Source organism: Orbicella franksi, chromosome 5 (assembly GCF_964199315.1).
Source record: "Orbicella franksi chromosome 5, jaOrbFran1.1, whole genome shotgun sequence".
NCBI classification, from domain to species: domain Eukaryota; kingdom Metazoa; phylum Cnidaria; class Anthozoa; order Scleractinia; family Merulinidae; genus Orbicella; species Orbicella franksi.
Genome location: NC_138149.1, coordinates 25,475,975 through 25,490,138, shown reverse-complemented (window position 1 = coordinate 25,490,138; position 14,164 = coordinate 25,475,975). Strand labels below are relative to the sequence as shown.

The following is a 14,164-nucleotide window of genomic DNA, read 5'->3' as shown; positions in this document are numbered from 1 at the left end:
GTTATTGTGACATGAACACAACACGTGAATCAATCGAGCGTCAAACCAAATGCCATCAAACAAAAAAGAGATGTGCCGCATTAGAGCTCTGTCAACTAACATCTTAAGCATTGTTTTAAAGAACCTTGTATGCCTGCCTGGTGGTTGAGAGGCATCATAAAGCCTCGATAAACCCGTAAGTCATCAGCACGTTTTAAAGAATCAAAATGTGTTCTGAAACTTCGAAGGCAGCTGATATACCGTAATCGTGTTATCGGCGTTCGAAGTCAGATTCAGCCAGGTAGCAAAGTCCAAGAGCAGTTCTTGCCCAAGAAAAATACCCTTTGGTGAGTTGTGGCCCATTTGCCAAGTGTAGTTAGCGTCAAAGTTTGGAAAGCGAGAACTGGTTTTAGACTTATAAAATTTGTCTTGTATCGACCGCCATGTTTTCCCGCGCACGAGGTGTAAAAACCCTTCCCAGCATGCATTGCGATTACGTTCTGCGGACGTTTCTCGAACTGGTAACTAGATTTAAACATAATAATGGCCAGCAAGTGGCGATCGATTGTAACAGATCTGTGATCCAGTTTGCGTTGATTTTATTTCAAATCGGCATGATTTGTAGTGTTTTGAGCTTCTGGGATCAGGGGACACGCAGATGTATGGAGATCCGTACGTTGCGCAGAAGGGTTAATCTGTTAATCTGTCAGCCCTATTTATAGCGCGTTTTCACGTGGAGTCATCAAATTCTTAAATCCAAAACTAAACAGCCACCAAAGTTGTTATCCTCATCAGGCATAAGAGGTACCAGCACATTTTGGACTTGGAAGTTATGGCGATGCGTGACATAAAGCTATGATCGCGTTTGTCGAAAACTATGTTTTATCTCGTGATTTTTTAGCCATTTAAGACGTTGCCGTATTTGGAAAAGGCTTATTGAAATGTTTATTTGTTTTATTTTATTTTTATTTACACCTTTTTTTGACCTGAAATCAACATTTTTGAGCTTATACGTTGCATGAAATTACCATTTTCAGGAGCCTATCATGGGCTCCTACCATTTTGCTGTTTTCTAAGTGAAACCAACATCCTTGCTGTCATGCATTAACGTCAAATCAACATTTTAACCTATTTAGACTTGAAATCAACATCATTGAGCTTATGCGCTGCGTGAAATTACCATTTTGCTGTTTTCCAAGTGAAATTAACATCCTTGCCGTCAAGCGTTAGCGTGAAATCAACATTTTAACCTATTTAGACCTGAATCAACATCATTGAGCTTATGCGCTGCGTGAAATTGACATTTCGCTGGTTTCTAAGTGAAACCAACATCCTTGCCGTCAAGCGCTAACGTCAAATCAACAGTTTAACCTATTTAGACCTGAAATCAACATCATTGAGCTTATGCACTGCGTGAAATTACCATTTTGCTGGTTTCTAAGTGAAACCAACATCCTTGCCGTCACGTGTTAACGTGAAATCAACATTTTAACCTATTTAGACCTGAAATCAACATCACTGAGCTTATGCACTGCGTGAAATTGACATTTTGCTGGTTTCTAAGTGAACCCAACATCCTTGCTGTCACACGTTAACGTGAAACCAACATTTTAACCTATTTAGACCTGAAATCAACATCACTGAGCTTATGCACTGCGTGAAATTGACATTTTGCCGCTTTCTAAGTGAAACCAACATCCTTGCCATCACACGTTAACGTGAGATTAACATTTTAACCTATTTAGACCTGAAATCAACATCATTGAGCTTATGCGCTGCGTAAAATTGACATTTTGCTGGTTTCTAAGTCAAACCAACATCCTTGCCGTCACGCGTTAACGTGAAATCAACATTTAAACCTTTTTTGACCTAAAATCAACATTTTTGAGATTATACGTTGCATGGAATTGACATTTTGCTGGTTTCTAAGAGAAATCAATATCCTTGCCGTCACGCGTTAACGTCAAATCAACATTTTAACCTATTTAGACCTGAAATCAACATCATTAAGCTCATGCGTTGCGTGAAATTGACATTTCGCTGGTTTCTAAGTGAAATCAACCTCCTTGCCATCACGCGTTAATGTGAAATCATCATTTAAACCTTTTTTGACCTAAAGTCAACATTTTTGAGCTTAAACGTTGCGTGGAATTGACATTTTGCTGGTTTCTAAGAGAAATCAACCTCCTTGCCGTCACGCGTTAATGTGAAATCATCATTTAAACCTTTTTTGACCTAAAATTAACATTTTTGAGCTTATACGTTGCAGGAAATTGACATTTTGCGGCTTTCTAAGTGAAATCAAAGTCCTTGCGGTCGCGGCGGGCCGATCCTTTGTTATGATAAACCGAGGCGAGACTTCGACTTATAACAAAGGCTTGGCTTGGCTTGGCTATTATAACAAAGGATCGGCTCTGTTTATCATAACAAATGTCCGGCTTCGTTTATTTGCAGCCTCGGCGGGAAAAGGGCGTTAGGTATTTTAATCAAAAGTGAACTTTGTTGAAAACGCTCCAAATTTCGCATAGAGTTTTGTTTACTGGGGTATGTTTAGCAATGTCCCGTAGTTTTTCCGCTAAACTTTGCTTCGTTTTCAGGATATTGCGTATGCAAAAAACCACTCGGTTTTCCTTGCGGCGTCTTTATAAAGCGAAGCAAAAACCAACAGCAAAAATACAGGAACACGTTTTTCTATTACACTGAAGACCACATGCAAAAATTCAGCTAATTTGGAGCAAAAAAAAAACAACAAAAGCAACCAAAATCGTCACTTATCCCCTTTTATGACTAGCTTCTTCACGTGTATATGTCTAACAAGGAAATTGCAAGTCTGCACTTCACGGTGTTATGAAGTATTAGAGAATTAATAGAACTTTCAATCAATAAATGCATGTAGTTTTGGCTTTACTGTACCTACAGTATCCCAACCATAGGGAGTTTATATGGTGTGAAAGTCTGCGAATTGTAAAGACCTTTTTATGCTAAGGCTAAATAATTTGTTTATTTTACTTGTAGTATATAAAAGTTAAACCAGATCAGGGTGAAGTCATGAAGGGCCTGTTTGTACCATGGTGTGAAAACTGTGACAGTGACAGTATTTTACAGGTAGGAACATGTTCAATGAAGTTGCGAATTTGTTGCAAGTTATGGATGTATGTAGTTAATATTGGTATAAATCTACTAGCGTTCTATCACAAATGCTGTTCTCCGATTGGCTATGCTAGTCACTATCTATTCTGTGGTAGATAGTGAGTGGCATAGCAGTGTGCCCTTGTTAACAAAATGAGAGCTGCTTCTTGGTGTTTTTGAAGTGTCTGTGAAGAGGATTTAGATAAAGTTGTGAATGACTAGTAGATTTATACTAAAACAATTAGATTATTTGCTCTCGATTTCTATGCGTGAAAGTTGGCTCAGGCTGCATCCTCCTCAACTATTTAAGAAATAGAAAACATGTACCATGTTTCTATCGAGCTATAGAAACACGAGTGAAAGTTTGGGAGTATGAGCTGCAGGTGAGTGTTTCCACAGCTTTTTCGAGTTCTCCCAAACTTTCACGAGTCTTTCTATAATTCGATAGAAACACAGAGAACATCTTTTTTATTCCTTTTAGAAAACACTGCAACGAAAAAAAAAAAAAAAAAAAACAGAAAATGACTTGTTAACATTGATATTATCAAAATGTAAATTCTCTTTGCTCGTGCCATCATTACATCAACAGCTCGTGCTAGTTCTGTGTTTCTATCGAGTCATAGAAACATGATTTTTAACCAATCAGTGCATGTATATTCTTAGGACTGTTTTCTAACACGTGATAGAAATCTCAAGCTCATGATCTAATTGTGTAATAGAAAATGGAAAACTAAAAGAGCCAGCTAACAACAAAACCATTAATCTACTAGACACTATAAGATTATCACATTAATGTTAAAATTTAAAGTTTTGGTCATGTTTAGCCTGCAGTGCAGGTGTATTTTAGGTGCGTGAGTTCACATTTTGATATTAGGCTGCCATCTTCATCTTAGATTTGGTAACTGTGGAGGGTTGGGGGGAGGGAAAATTGCCAAAGAAGTAGGCATGAGGTGAAAGAAATGGGTGAAGGGGGGGGGGGGGAGAAAATTTCCAGTGCCCCACCCCCACACCCCTCTGTCCCAACTCTCAGCATCAAGCATCCAATAATTACAATCTAAGATGGTGGCATTGAAAACCTGGTTTATTGAGTACTCAGTTCCAAAAATAACACGTACACTGCAGACTACTTGCTGTACATGTAGGTCATGTTGAGATATTTTTTTTATTTCGGGAGACTGAAGATTTTGCAACATATTTAATGATGATGACATTGGTCATTCATATTTAGGATGAGTGAAAACTAACAAAGCATAGCCAGTGTCAAGTCCTGTCTCTGTTATAGTTTGTTTTTCATTTGTGTTGAATTGTTTTGCAGGCTGTGGGGATAGTCGGAGCAGTTATCATGCCGCATAACATGTATCTTCACTCAGCTTTAGTAAAGGTAGGTACAACATGATGTGTACATGTAATATTTTTTTATGCATCCAACGCACTGTACTGGGCAGGTGAAAGAAAGTGGCGTAAGATTCTACTAAGATGAGTTCAGAATACAAACATACATGTAGGTACAAAAAGATAACAAGAATCAGAGAGCAGCGTCATGTGGCACATGTATTAATTTAAATTTTTATGTTCATGACTCTCTTTGATTGTCTTGATCACTGCTTCCACTTCTATCTCCCTCACTGAACTCTTGGAGACTATACACAGTATAGTAAAGCATTCTTGTACTAGAGAATGCCTACTTGGTTATTTGTTGTTAGCTTAACTCTGGGGCTAAAAAGATTGTCTTCTGATTGATGATGTATATATGTTGTTAGTTCAATTTAATCCTAACCCTTAGAACAATTTGGTAGTTTTTGATAATATATGATGATACATATCAAACAAAAGATAGTACAAAATTAACAATGTACTAAGGGTAATATCAAACCACAACATATATGAAGAAGAATTCTGGGTAACAGCAACCTTCTTTTAGCCAGCTGATGAACATAAGGCTGTGCAGATAGTCTGATGTAAGAAAAAAAAAATTCAAAAAAAAAAAAAAAAATTTATTAATCAGAGCACCACAATGATAGGGTGCATTTTAACTGGCCACTTCGTGGCCTGTTTAACAAGGAGCCATTATCAGTGTGTAATGTACACAGTATACATTGTAGCGTAGCCTTTGATGCTCAACAAAATATGTAACTAAAGTTTGCCTGGTTAATAATCTACTCACTTGATGACCATAAGGTAACATTGCCTTATTCTTAATTTCTTTGTTGTTACAGTCCAGAGATGTTAAAAGGTCAGACGAGAAAGCAGTGAAAGAAGCTAACATGTACTTTTTTATAGAATCAGGTAATGGTTATACAAAGATTGAAATTGCAGATAGTAAATAGTTTGAACCCAGGAGTATCAGTTTTTCATGTTGCGTGATTGTCTGGGTGAGGGTAGTTCTGCAAAGAACTGTTGTTAGTGACAGTTGGCAATAACACTTTCTTTTCAGAACTACCCTAACACAGACAATCACACAAGATGAAGAACCGTAGATACTTGTGTGCAAAGACATGCTTTTATACCTTTAAAAGTAGTAGGGGAATCTGTGTTAATACATTATTTTCCTCTGTTGGCATATTAAGTGAATCAGTAGCTTTCTGGTTGAGCTACAAAAATATCAACTCTTAATGCTGGAAGGGCCTAGCATGATCAACTGTCCCAAGGAAGTTGAGTCTGATGTAAATTACGCACAAAAGTCTTGTACTTTTTGTGTGGATTTGAAGTCTCAAAGTTTTACCAAGTCGGTCACACAACTAGTTTAACTTTTTAGTTATTTTGGGTGTCCCACTGCTGTATGTACTGTACTGTTTATTTATTTATTTATTTATAATTATAATCTTGTAAATTGTTTTAGTTGTTTACAGTAGCAGAAATAAACTGTTGTTGAATGTACATATAATTGGCTCATTACAGCTTTTAAATTGTCGCTCAGGAATTTTGCAGTTTTTGAAAGTCAATTTTTTATTCAATTCATTACACCCAGTGAGCCAAACATTTCAACATTTCACAAGCTCGTTAACTGTTTGGAATTCATCAATATATAACTAACTTGATGCCTTCTCTACGCAAAGTTGTATGCTAATGGGGCAAAATGTAAACAATGACGTCAGCAAAGATCACGTGGTTGAAGTCATGTGTAAGAAATAAGCAGTGGGTGTTGTGGCAATGATGTGAGATTTTAGACACTCTGATGCAGCCTTTTCCCAGGCTCTCTCTTCTTCCCCGTCCCCTCTCTCTCACTACAAGGGGTGGGGAAGAAGGCAAACCCTGAAAACAAGGTTGAGTCTGATATCCACTGTGTAATTAATGTTTTTATTACACGGAGGTCAATGTCATTGCAATCCCTTTTGTGTTTTTGTTTCAGCTATTGCATTATTTGTTTCTCTGGTCATCAACATTTTTGTGGTCGCAGTATTTGCACAGGTAGTAGAAGATTTTTATCGTTAAAGAGATTCCAATATTTAAGGTTATGGCTGTTGCCTGGCATTTTAATTGATTTATGGCTCAATCGTCTTTGAAAGTGGGGCTAGCATGTCACAAATGCAAATTATGCTTTCAATTGATGAATTGATGTATCAAAAAAGTTTTCAGAAAATGATAAGCTTAGATAAGGTAATTTGAGGTGGAAGTTACTACAATTTTAGTGCCAGCAGAGGTTTGAATGTTTACCTGGAAATTGTCATGGAAATGCACTAGCATCCATCGGTGGGGGAGGGGGGGGGGAGGGGGGGAGGGGGGGAGGGGGGCGTAACCATTACTCTTATCCCCAGGCTGGTTACTCATAGCTGCTATTAAAGCTACATGCACAGAAACCGAATTTCAGTCCAAAGAGCTATGAGTCTGTTGGGTTTAAAAGTCGCTGCCATATTCTTGTAGGCACTTCCTGTATGATTGTTAAGTTATCTCTTTCAACTTTGTTACCTCAGGCATTTTATGGGAAGACATACATGGATGTGGTAAGTTAAGTCATAGTTAGAATTTACTACAGCTCAGTTAAAAATGTTTGTGTGCATTCTAATTGCAAAATTCATAACTATTTAATACACAATGCATCTTTCGGTATACATACAAGTGGATACTGTACAATAATCAGTCAGGAGTTAACGACAATTTCCAACATAACACCAATTACTTGCAAAAATGTTCAAAGCTCATTTTCTGAACAGTCATGGATTTTGCTGAAGACTTAAACGACTTCTAGTGGACTTATAGATTTTGAGCAGGCCTGTGATAGATTGGTATCCCATCCGGGGGGGGGGGGGAGTGGGGGAGGGGGGGTTAGAAATACTCCTAGTTGATTCACACTGCGGAAGCTAGAGTTCAGTGCCAGCATGAGCAGTCCCTGCGGACCAGTCGCGTAGGTGATTTTTTTGAACCAAACGCACGCCACTAAATAGTCTTTTTTTTGTTATTGTAAACTCTCTATGACAGCCTCCTTCCTTGCAATAGTTCATTGCAAAAGCGTGAGAGGACTGGGACGAGTTTCTTATATTGATTAGAAATGTAAACATTTCAACTGAAATAAAAAGTTTACTGAATGAAAAGCTACCCAGTCAAGTTTGAGAGTTTTTAGAGGAAAATTGTCCAAATGGGAGCCTTGCAAAAGTTGCAAAATTCCATACAAACCCTTAAAAGATTTTGTTGCCTGTCTACCCAATCCATACAAACTCTCTATTTTAGGTGATATTTGAAGAGCTATCATTTTGCCATTTTCCTCCTCTAAATACTTCTATTCTTGCTTAAGACTCTCAAATTTAGTTGATCTTTCATTTGAATATCTTTAGCTTTTCAAACAAACGGAAAACAACCATACTCTTTCCCAGTCCTCTCACGTTTTTTGCAATGGGCTATGGCCATTTCATTCTGCTGCAGTGAGGCTGTTGTTGAGAGTTTCAACATTACTGTAGTAAGTTTATTTTTTTCTTCTGAAGAGATAATCGAGCGATAAGTTTTTTGTTTCCTTGTCTCGAAACCGAACCCTTTGGCTCAGAACTCAAAGTTCTTGACTTGAAGCTTAACTCAAAGCTCTTGACTCGAGATTCGAAATTTGAAGTTCTCGATTCTCGTGACTATAGGCTTGAGACTCGAAGTTTTCGCGTTTCCAGGGTTGTGGATCGAGTGGAGTTGTTCGAGTTTCAAATGACTTTCAACTTAGATTTGGCCTACTGAAATTTACAGCCAAATTCCCTTACTGTTACAGTTTTAAAGCGGCCGTTTATTTAAGAATGATAATTTTCGTGAATTTGGACAATTGTTGTACATTTAGCTTTCACTTTTTCAAATATGTCACTTTCTTTTTCCTTGAAAGTAATGTGTAATAACGTACTTAAAGATGTAAACAATTTATCTTGTATGGGTGATATTTTAATGTTCACAATAAGTTGATTTTAAAATTCCTTTTGTTTTCAGTATCCTTCCTGCAACTCAAACAACATCAAGCAAGCTTCAATATTCAATGTAAACACGAGTTCATCAGATCATGTAAGGTTCAAATTACCATAAGTAATCGTATGAATGTGAGTACAATCGGGGATTTGCACTTCGAGTGATATTTGAAAATTCTCTCAAATTTGAAGTAATATATCAAACACGAAAGACCGTGTTTGACCACGTTTCCAAACACCGAGAAGAGAGTTGAAAATACGACGCGTAGCGGAGTATTTGTCACGAACTTCGAGGTGTTTGGAAATGTCGTCAAACGTTGTCTTGAGTGTTTGATATATCTTCTCAATCGAGACTAAAACTAAGGAGAAACCGGAGAAATAAAATCGTGAAAAGCTATGCTAATTAAGATTAGATATCCAAACACCCTCACAGTCATGATTTCCTTTATTTAAACTTGGTGAATTATTAATCTTATTAATAAGTTAGAGAACGAATGATCAAATATCACGATTAGTGTAAATTACGAAAGCGCGCTCGTTAATTTGCAAAGTAATCTGGCTTTTGTACACCATTTGTACACTGTGCACGGATTGTGTTTTGAAGTCATGTGTGACTCTTAATTGAAAGGATAATTGTGATTTAAAAGTCACATGTTCATGTTCCATTCTAAAGCCACATGTTTAATTTGTTCCCTAAGTAAATAGTATTTCTTACAAATTTTCTTCGATGTGTCTCATGTAAACTTGTGCAATCAAACATCTCCTTATGGACACCTCAATCATGTGAATTCCTCTACATAAGGGACATTTCACTAAGCCCCAGCGAAACCAGAATTCACATAATCTCTTTGTATACGCCTGTATGTGCGGCCCCAAAGGGTATGGTTTTTTGCTGTTTTGGTCATAAAAAGGGTATCGATTTTAGCTGATTTAGGCCATTTTGGTCATAAAAAGGTATGGTTTTTTGCACTCTAGCCTTGATATGGGTATGTATTTAAGAAGAGGCCACTTTTTCATCATTATCGGAAAGAAAATCAACAAAAGCCCTTCACAGATTATGTTTACGGTAATTAAACATTGGTCTGAACTAGGGAACTAATTATAACGCAGGTCTGAAACTGGGTTTTGATTTAAGGGTCAGGTCATAAATAGGCTTTCGAATTTTTGGTCAGGTCATGAATAGGGTAGGGAATATCGCAGATTTTGGTCATAAATGGGGTAAGGGTTTTGGGAAGCGGGCATCACACACCCACCCAATTTTTCTGGCAGTACCCCCCCCCCCCCCCTCCGGGGTTCGACTGTATAAGGTTGCTTTTTAAAAAACACAATTAAAGTTCCCAAGTCACATGCAGCGAGTCCGATGTTGTGTCACAGTAAATTGTGTGACACTTTAGTCGCGCATGTCCCTTATGAAACCCCTTTCTTGAGCCTTCAGTTCTTACTGACTCTCTATTGATCCATCTCTTTTATTTTCTGTTAAAAATAGTTTCAAGAGTCTTACCTTGGGCCATGAAATATTAACTTATCTTTCTTTCTGTGTACACGCAACTATAGCTTCAATGGAACTCCACCATCAAAGGGGATCTTTATAAAGGGGTAAGGAATTGATTTGTTTGTTATTTAAGTAAAGGTATCGCAGGAAGAGTGGTGTTCGGTGACTTGGGAATTAGGATACAATGTGCAATGTGCGGTGTAGTCACGAGGGATTGTTCCCTGCACGTTATAGCATGTTTCTGGCGGGTTGCGTGTGGAAAGGTTACTTACTTCAAGAAAGTGTACCATTCCCTTGAGAAAAAATGTCTCGTGCGACCAGAGCTGTTGCAGATTATTTCATCATAACACTAAGTCGAGTCAATCCGAATTGCACGCTCGAAGTTAAGGGCGTCTTTCCGTCCTGTGTTCGTGAGATTTTCTGCTAAACAGCACCCGTAATAAATCTGTTATTGACGAGATTGCTTGGTCCTATTCTTGGGACAACATCAGCCCTAAGTTGTGTGAATCTGAGCAGAGTGACCAAGGGCTGATATTTTCTCAGTACGGCCCTCGCTCTTGGTTTATAAGACGTGTTTAAATGACAAGTGTTGTTTGTGTTTCAGGGTGTGTTTCTTGGGTGCATGTTCGGGCCTGCAGCATTGTATATTTGGGGTATAGGAATCTTAGCAGCTGGTCAGAGCTCAACAATGACGGTATGTTTTTTTTTTTTCTTTTCCAAGACATTAGAAAGTATTTGAAGATTTTGTCTACGCTAATGCGTTTTAAATTCTTCGTCCACGCCAAAACGCTACAAACGCTGATGCGCTTTGAGGAAACACTTAAAACTGTCGTGAAAAAGGTTGTCGTTACTTTATTTTGGTAGGATAGTAATAAACCGTGTAATAAAGCACACCGATGTTTTGACTGTTTAATTGCCTGTCTCGATGATGCTTTCTCGGAAATTTTTGAACTGGAAGCAAGCCCAGTAGAAGGTCAATCACTGCAGCAAATAGATAAGAAAAGGAGAAAAAAGAAAGGCGACAAAAAAAAAAAAAAAAAAAAAAAAAAAATCCAAAAGCCTAGAGACGTTTTGATTTCTGCGCATGCCCGAGCAAACATGGGGTAAAACGCGATGCTACTGGAAAGACAGGCATGCTGTGATGTTGCAAATATATTTTTTTTTGAGTAGATTGGTGCTAATTTAGCTCATATCCTGGCTGAAAATCTTGAAAATGTCCAAAAAATGCGTTTTTAGCAAAAAGCTTCGGGAGTCAAATGGGTTAAACAGCACTTGCTAAGTGTTCAGTTTATTGATTATGCGTTCTTTCAGTCCCTTGTATCTGAATACGAAATTGTTGCCCAGAAATGTGAACATAACGATTTTGTTTTGGTTTGACTTTCTTAGGGAACTTACTCTGGTCAATTTGCCATGGAGGTATGAATCTCATTTTTTTTTTTTTTATTGATAATTATTTAGTTCTTACATGCTTTGTGCTGTGTTGAAAGAAAAAAGCGTACGAAGAAAACCACTTGTGTGCACGTCAGCGCGTCTCTGATTGGTTATTGTTACTTTCTCTTGCATTTGATTGGCTCTGCCATTCTGAGTTGAAAAATGGCCCCGTCTCGTCCGTGATTTTCACGCACTAGCGTTGAACCTACGTGTATTCCTTTCTGTTGTTATATTCTACCCTTTGTGAAGGGCTCAATTGTAAAATTGTTAAAGTAAAAGAAACATTGACTGAAAATGGGGCCATTTGTCAGAAGAGGTGAGTAAAATATTGGAAAAGAGATGCTTGACGGCGAAGGTGTGTCATTTTGAAGGAATGAACGAAATGAAATTACGATGAAATACACTCCGACTGGACAACACCGGCTTTGTACATTGAAAAAAAAAAAAAACAAAACAAAAAACTGGATGTTGCTTGTGTGCAAGATTGAAGAAACTAGTGTAGTGTATCAATCTGATTTGTTGTGCAGGGCTTCTTGAAGATTTCCTGGGCAAGATGGAAGCGTGTGCTGTTTACAAGATCAATTGCCATTGCTCCTACACTTTTTGTAGCGTTTTACGAAGGCGTTCAAGATTTGACTGGAATGAATGACTTTCTTAATGTGTTGCAGAGTTTGCAGGTATATTGCCAGAGGCCTTTTGGCATTAAGTAGATTAAAATTCAAAGTAATAATAACTCGGCCTTATAAACGTCATAAACTACTTCCTTGGCACGGGATTTTTCTGTTAGTTATGAATTGTAAAAGCATTAGACAAGTGTTTTGGCTGACCATGTTTGACGAATGTGGCGGTGCTGAAGAAAGTGTAGTGGAGTTTTTGTCATACATTCGCTGTTTATCTTGACCAATGTTCTCGCGCACATACATTTACGTTGCCAAGTAGACCTGTGAAATGCCGTTACAGGTTTCCCCCTTAAAGACCCTCCGTTTTCAGCAACAGAATCTTTTACCAGATGTGTTAAGCTTCTGATTCATAAATATTGTTGAAATTTACAACATTCCTCAAACCCCGATAAAAGTGGATACTTTAGTATTTGTCCCCTTTTCAGTTTAGCTCATTTTGCCGCGGGATAGTTCAAATTCACTAGTTACTGTTAACTGATTTGTGAACAAAATGGGGTTTGCTAACCATTATCTTACGGATAATTTCCTCGTTTTTTGTTCATCAGCTCCCTTTTGCTCTGATTCCGGTGCTACAATTTACGGGAGACCAAACTATCATGAAATCCTTTAAGAACGGAAGGTAGGTCATAGCAAAGATAGCGATTTGTTTTCTTGCCACAATTTCCCGCCAGTTAGTATCACACGTTCTTGTCACGGCTTCTAGGTGTTTCCCGCCTTTTTTTTAGAATGCCATGCCCTCCTCAGTCTTCAGTTGTTTCCCGCTTTATTTTTTGTCCTCTACTCGTCACCACTTCAGGGTTTCCCGCCAAAACAACCGGCGTGGAAATTAACGTGACTGTGAGCAGACTCAAATTGCTTTATTTTATTTTTTCCTTCAGGGTAATGCAAGGTGTAGCTTGGTTAATGTCCGTTCTGGTCATAGGAATTAATATGTTTTTTGTTGCTGAATATGTGGTAAGTTATGAAACCAGCCTGCATATTCGCCCACCCCACTCCCCTCCCCTTATACATACCGAATACAGACTATAGACTTCACACTGAGTATAGACTATTTGCAGTAGTAAACAGTGTTTATTCATGCAAACGTCAGTGAAAAAAGGGCGGTATGAACGAGGAGGGGTTGGGGCTTATCTCATCCCAGTCTCCTCTCTTCTGAAAACCCTCGCCCCATCTCTCTTGCAGACTTTCCAAAGGAAAAAAGCAGACGGTAAACAGTCTACTCTTATAAGACCTTTGACATGCAACGATTGGTTCAATCTTGATATGGATGCTGACTACATTGAAACGTCACATGACATTATTTCTAGTGCCGTAAATTGGCAGCCTTTGGGGCTCGTTGTTTTCGGGGGATCGTTACTTTCGGGGAGCAAAAAAAACGTTACATAAAGTTGTTACGACTGGGGGTCGCTACTTTCGGGATTTATTAGCGGCCACAATTTTTTGACGTTACGTTCGGAAGTTAACGGTATTTGAAGACTCCCAGCATTAGCCTCGGTTGCAAGCTTGTTCCAGTCCAATACCGAGAATACGAATATGGTCTATCATCAACACCTTCGCAGACTAACCTCAATAGGTCTTTCAGGTTTCCCCTACAACATTCCGGTACTCATTTATGCACCTAGTTAGCGAGAGGCATTGCGCCTGAGAATGGACTGTCATGTCCGAAAACACAACACGAAAAAACCCGGAGTTCAGTGCACTAACCATTAATTAGGCCGCTCTCACTGTTAGTTTTTTTCTTCCTAATTTATTTATTGTTGTTCTATTTTCAGTCTGAAATACCACCAAACGCAGGTTACTATATTCTGGTTGGGTTGTATCTTCTCTTCTACGTTACCTTTCTGTTGTTACTGGTAAGTGTGAGTTTCTTGAAGTTCTTGAAGTTTCTGACGGAAATTTACGCGAATCGATTTTAAGGCAGCAGCCTAGAATTTGTCATGAGAAAACCTTATGAGGTACACAGACGCCTCCGAGAGATAAAAGGGAGGTGAAATCTTGTAAAGGATTCAATTACTGTGCCTTAAACTCGGCTTATAAGTCCTCCTGCTTATTAGCCACCCCCCCCCCCGGTTATTGGTACATCC

The 14,164-nt window shown here is 38.4% G+C and overlaps 1 protein-coding gene across 4 annotated transcripts in view; it reads left to right on the top strand.

The window, feature by feature from the left end:
• Nucleotides 1-14,164, top strand: part of LOC145487287 (natural resistance-associated macrophage protein 2-like) — a 29,716-nt gene that overhangs the window by 12,000 nt on the left and 3,552 nt on the right. For all 4 annotated transcript variants that reach the window (XM_081466042.1, XM_081466040.1, XM_081466041.1 and 1 more), the window contains 13 exons: nt 2,995-3,084; nt 4,424-4,489; nt 5,325-5,394; nt 6,458-6,516; nt 7,020-7,049; nt 8,503-8,574; nt 10,032-10,073; nt 10,574-10,663; nt 11,356-11,385; nt 11,928-12,077; nt 12,626-12,699; nt 12,959-13,034; nt 13,853-13,933. In XM_081466042.1, coding sequence (XP_081322168.1) covers nt 2,995-3,084; nt 4,424-4,489; nt 5,325-5,394; nt 6,458-6,516; nt 7,020-7,049; nt 8,503-8,574; nt 10,032-10,073; nt 10,574-10,663; nt 11,356-11,385; nt 11,928-12,077; nt 12,626-12,699; nt 12,959-13,034; nt 13,853-13,933 — 930 coding nt within the window. The remainder of the gene's footprint in view (nt 1-2,994; nt 3,085-4,423; nt 4,490-5,324; nt 5,395-6,457; nt 6,517-7,019; nt 7,050-8,502; nt 8,575-10,031; nt 10,074-10,573; nt 10,664-11,355; nt 11,386-11,927; nt 12,078-12,625; nt 12,700-12,958; nt 13,035-13,852; nt 13,934-14,164) is intronic.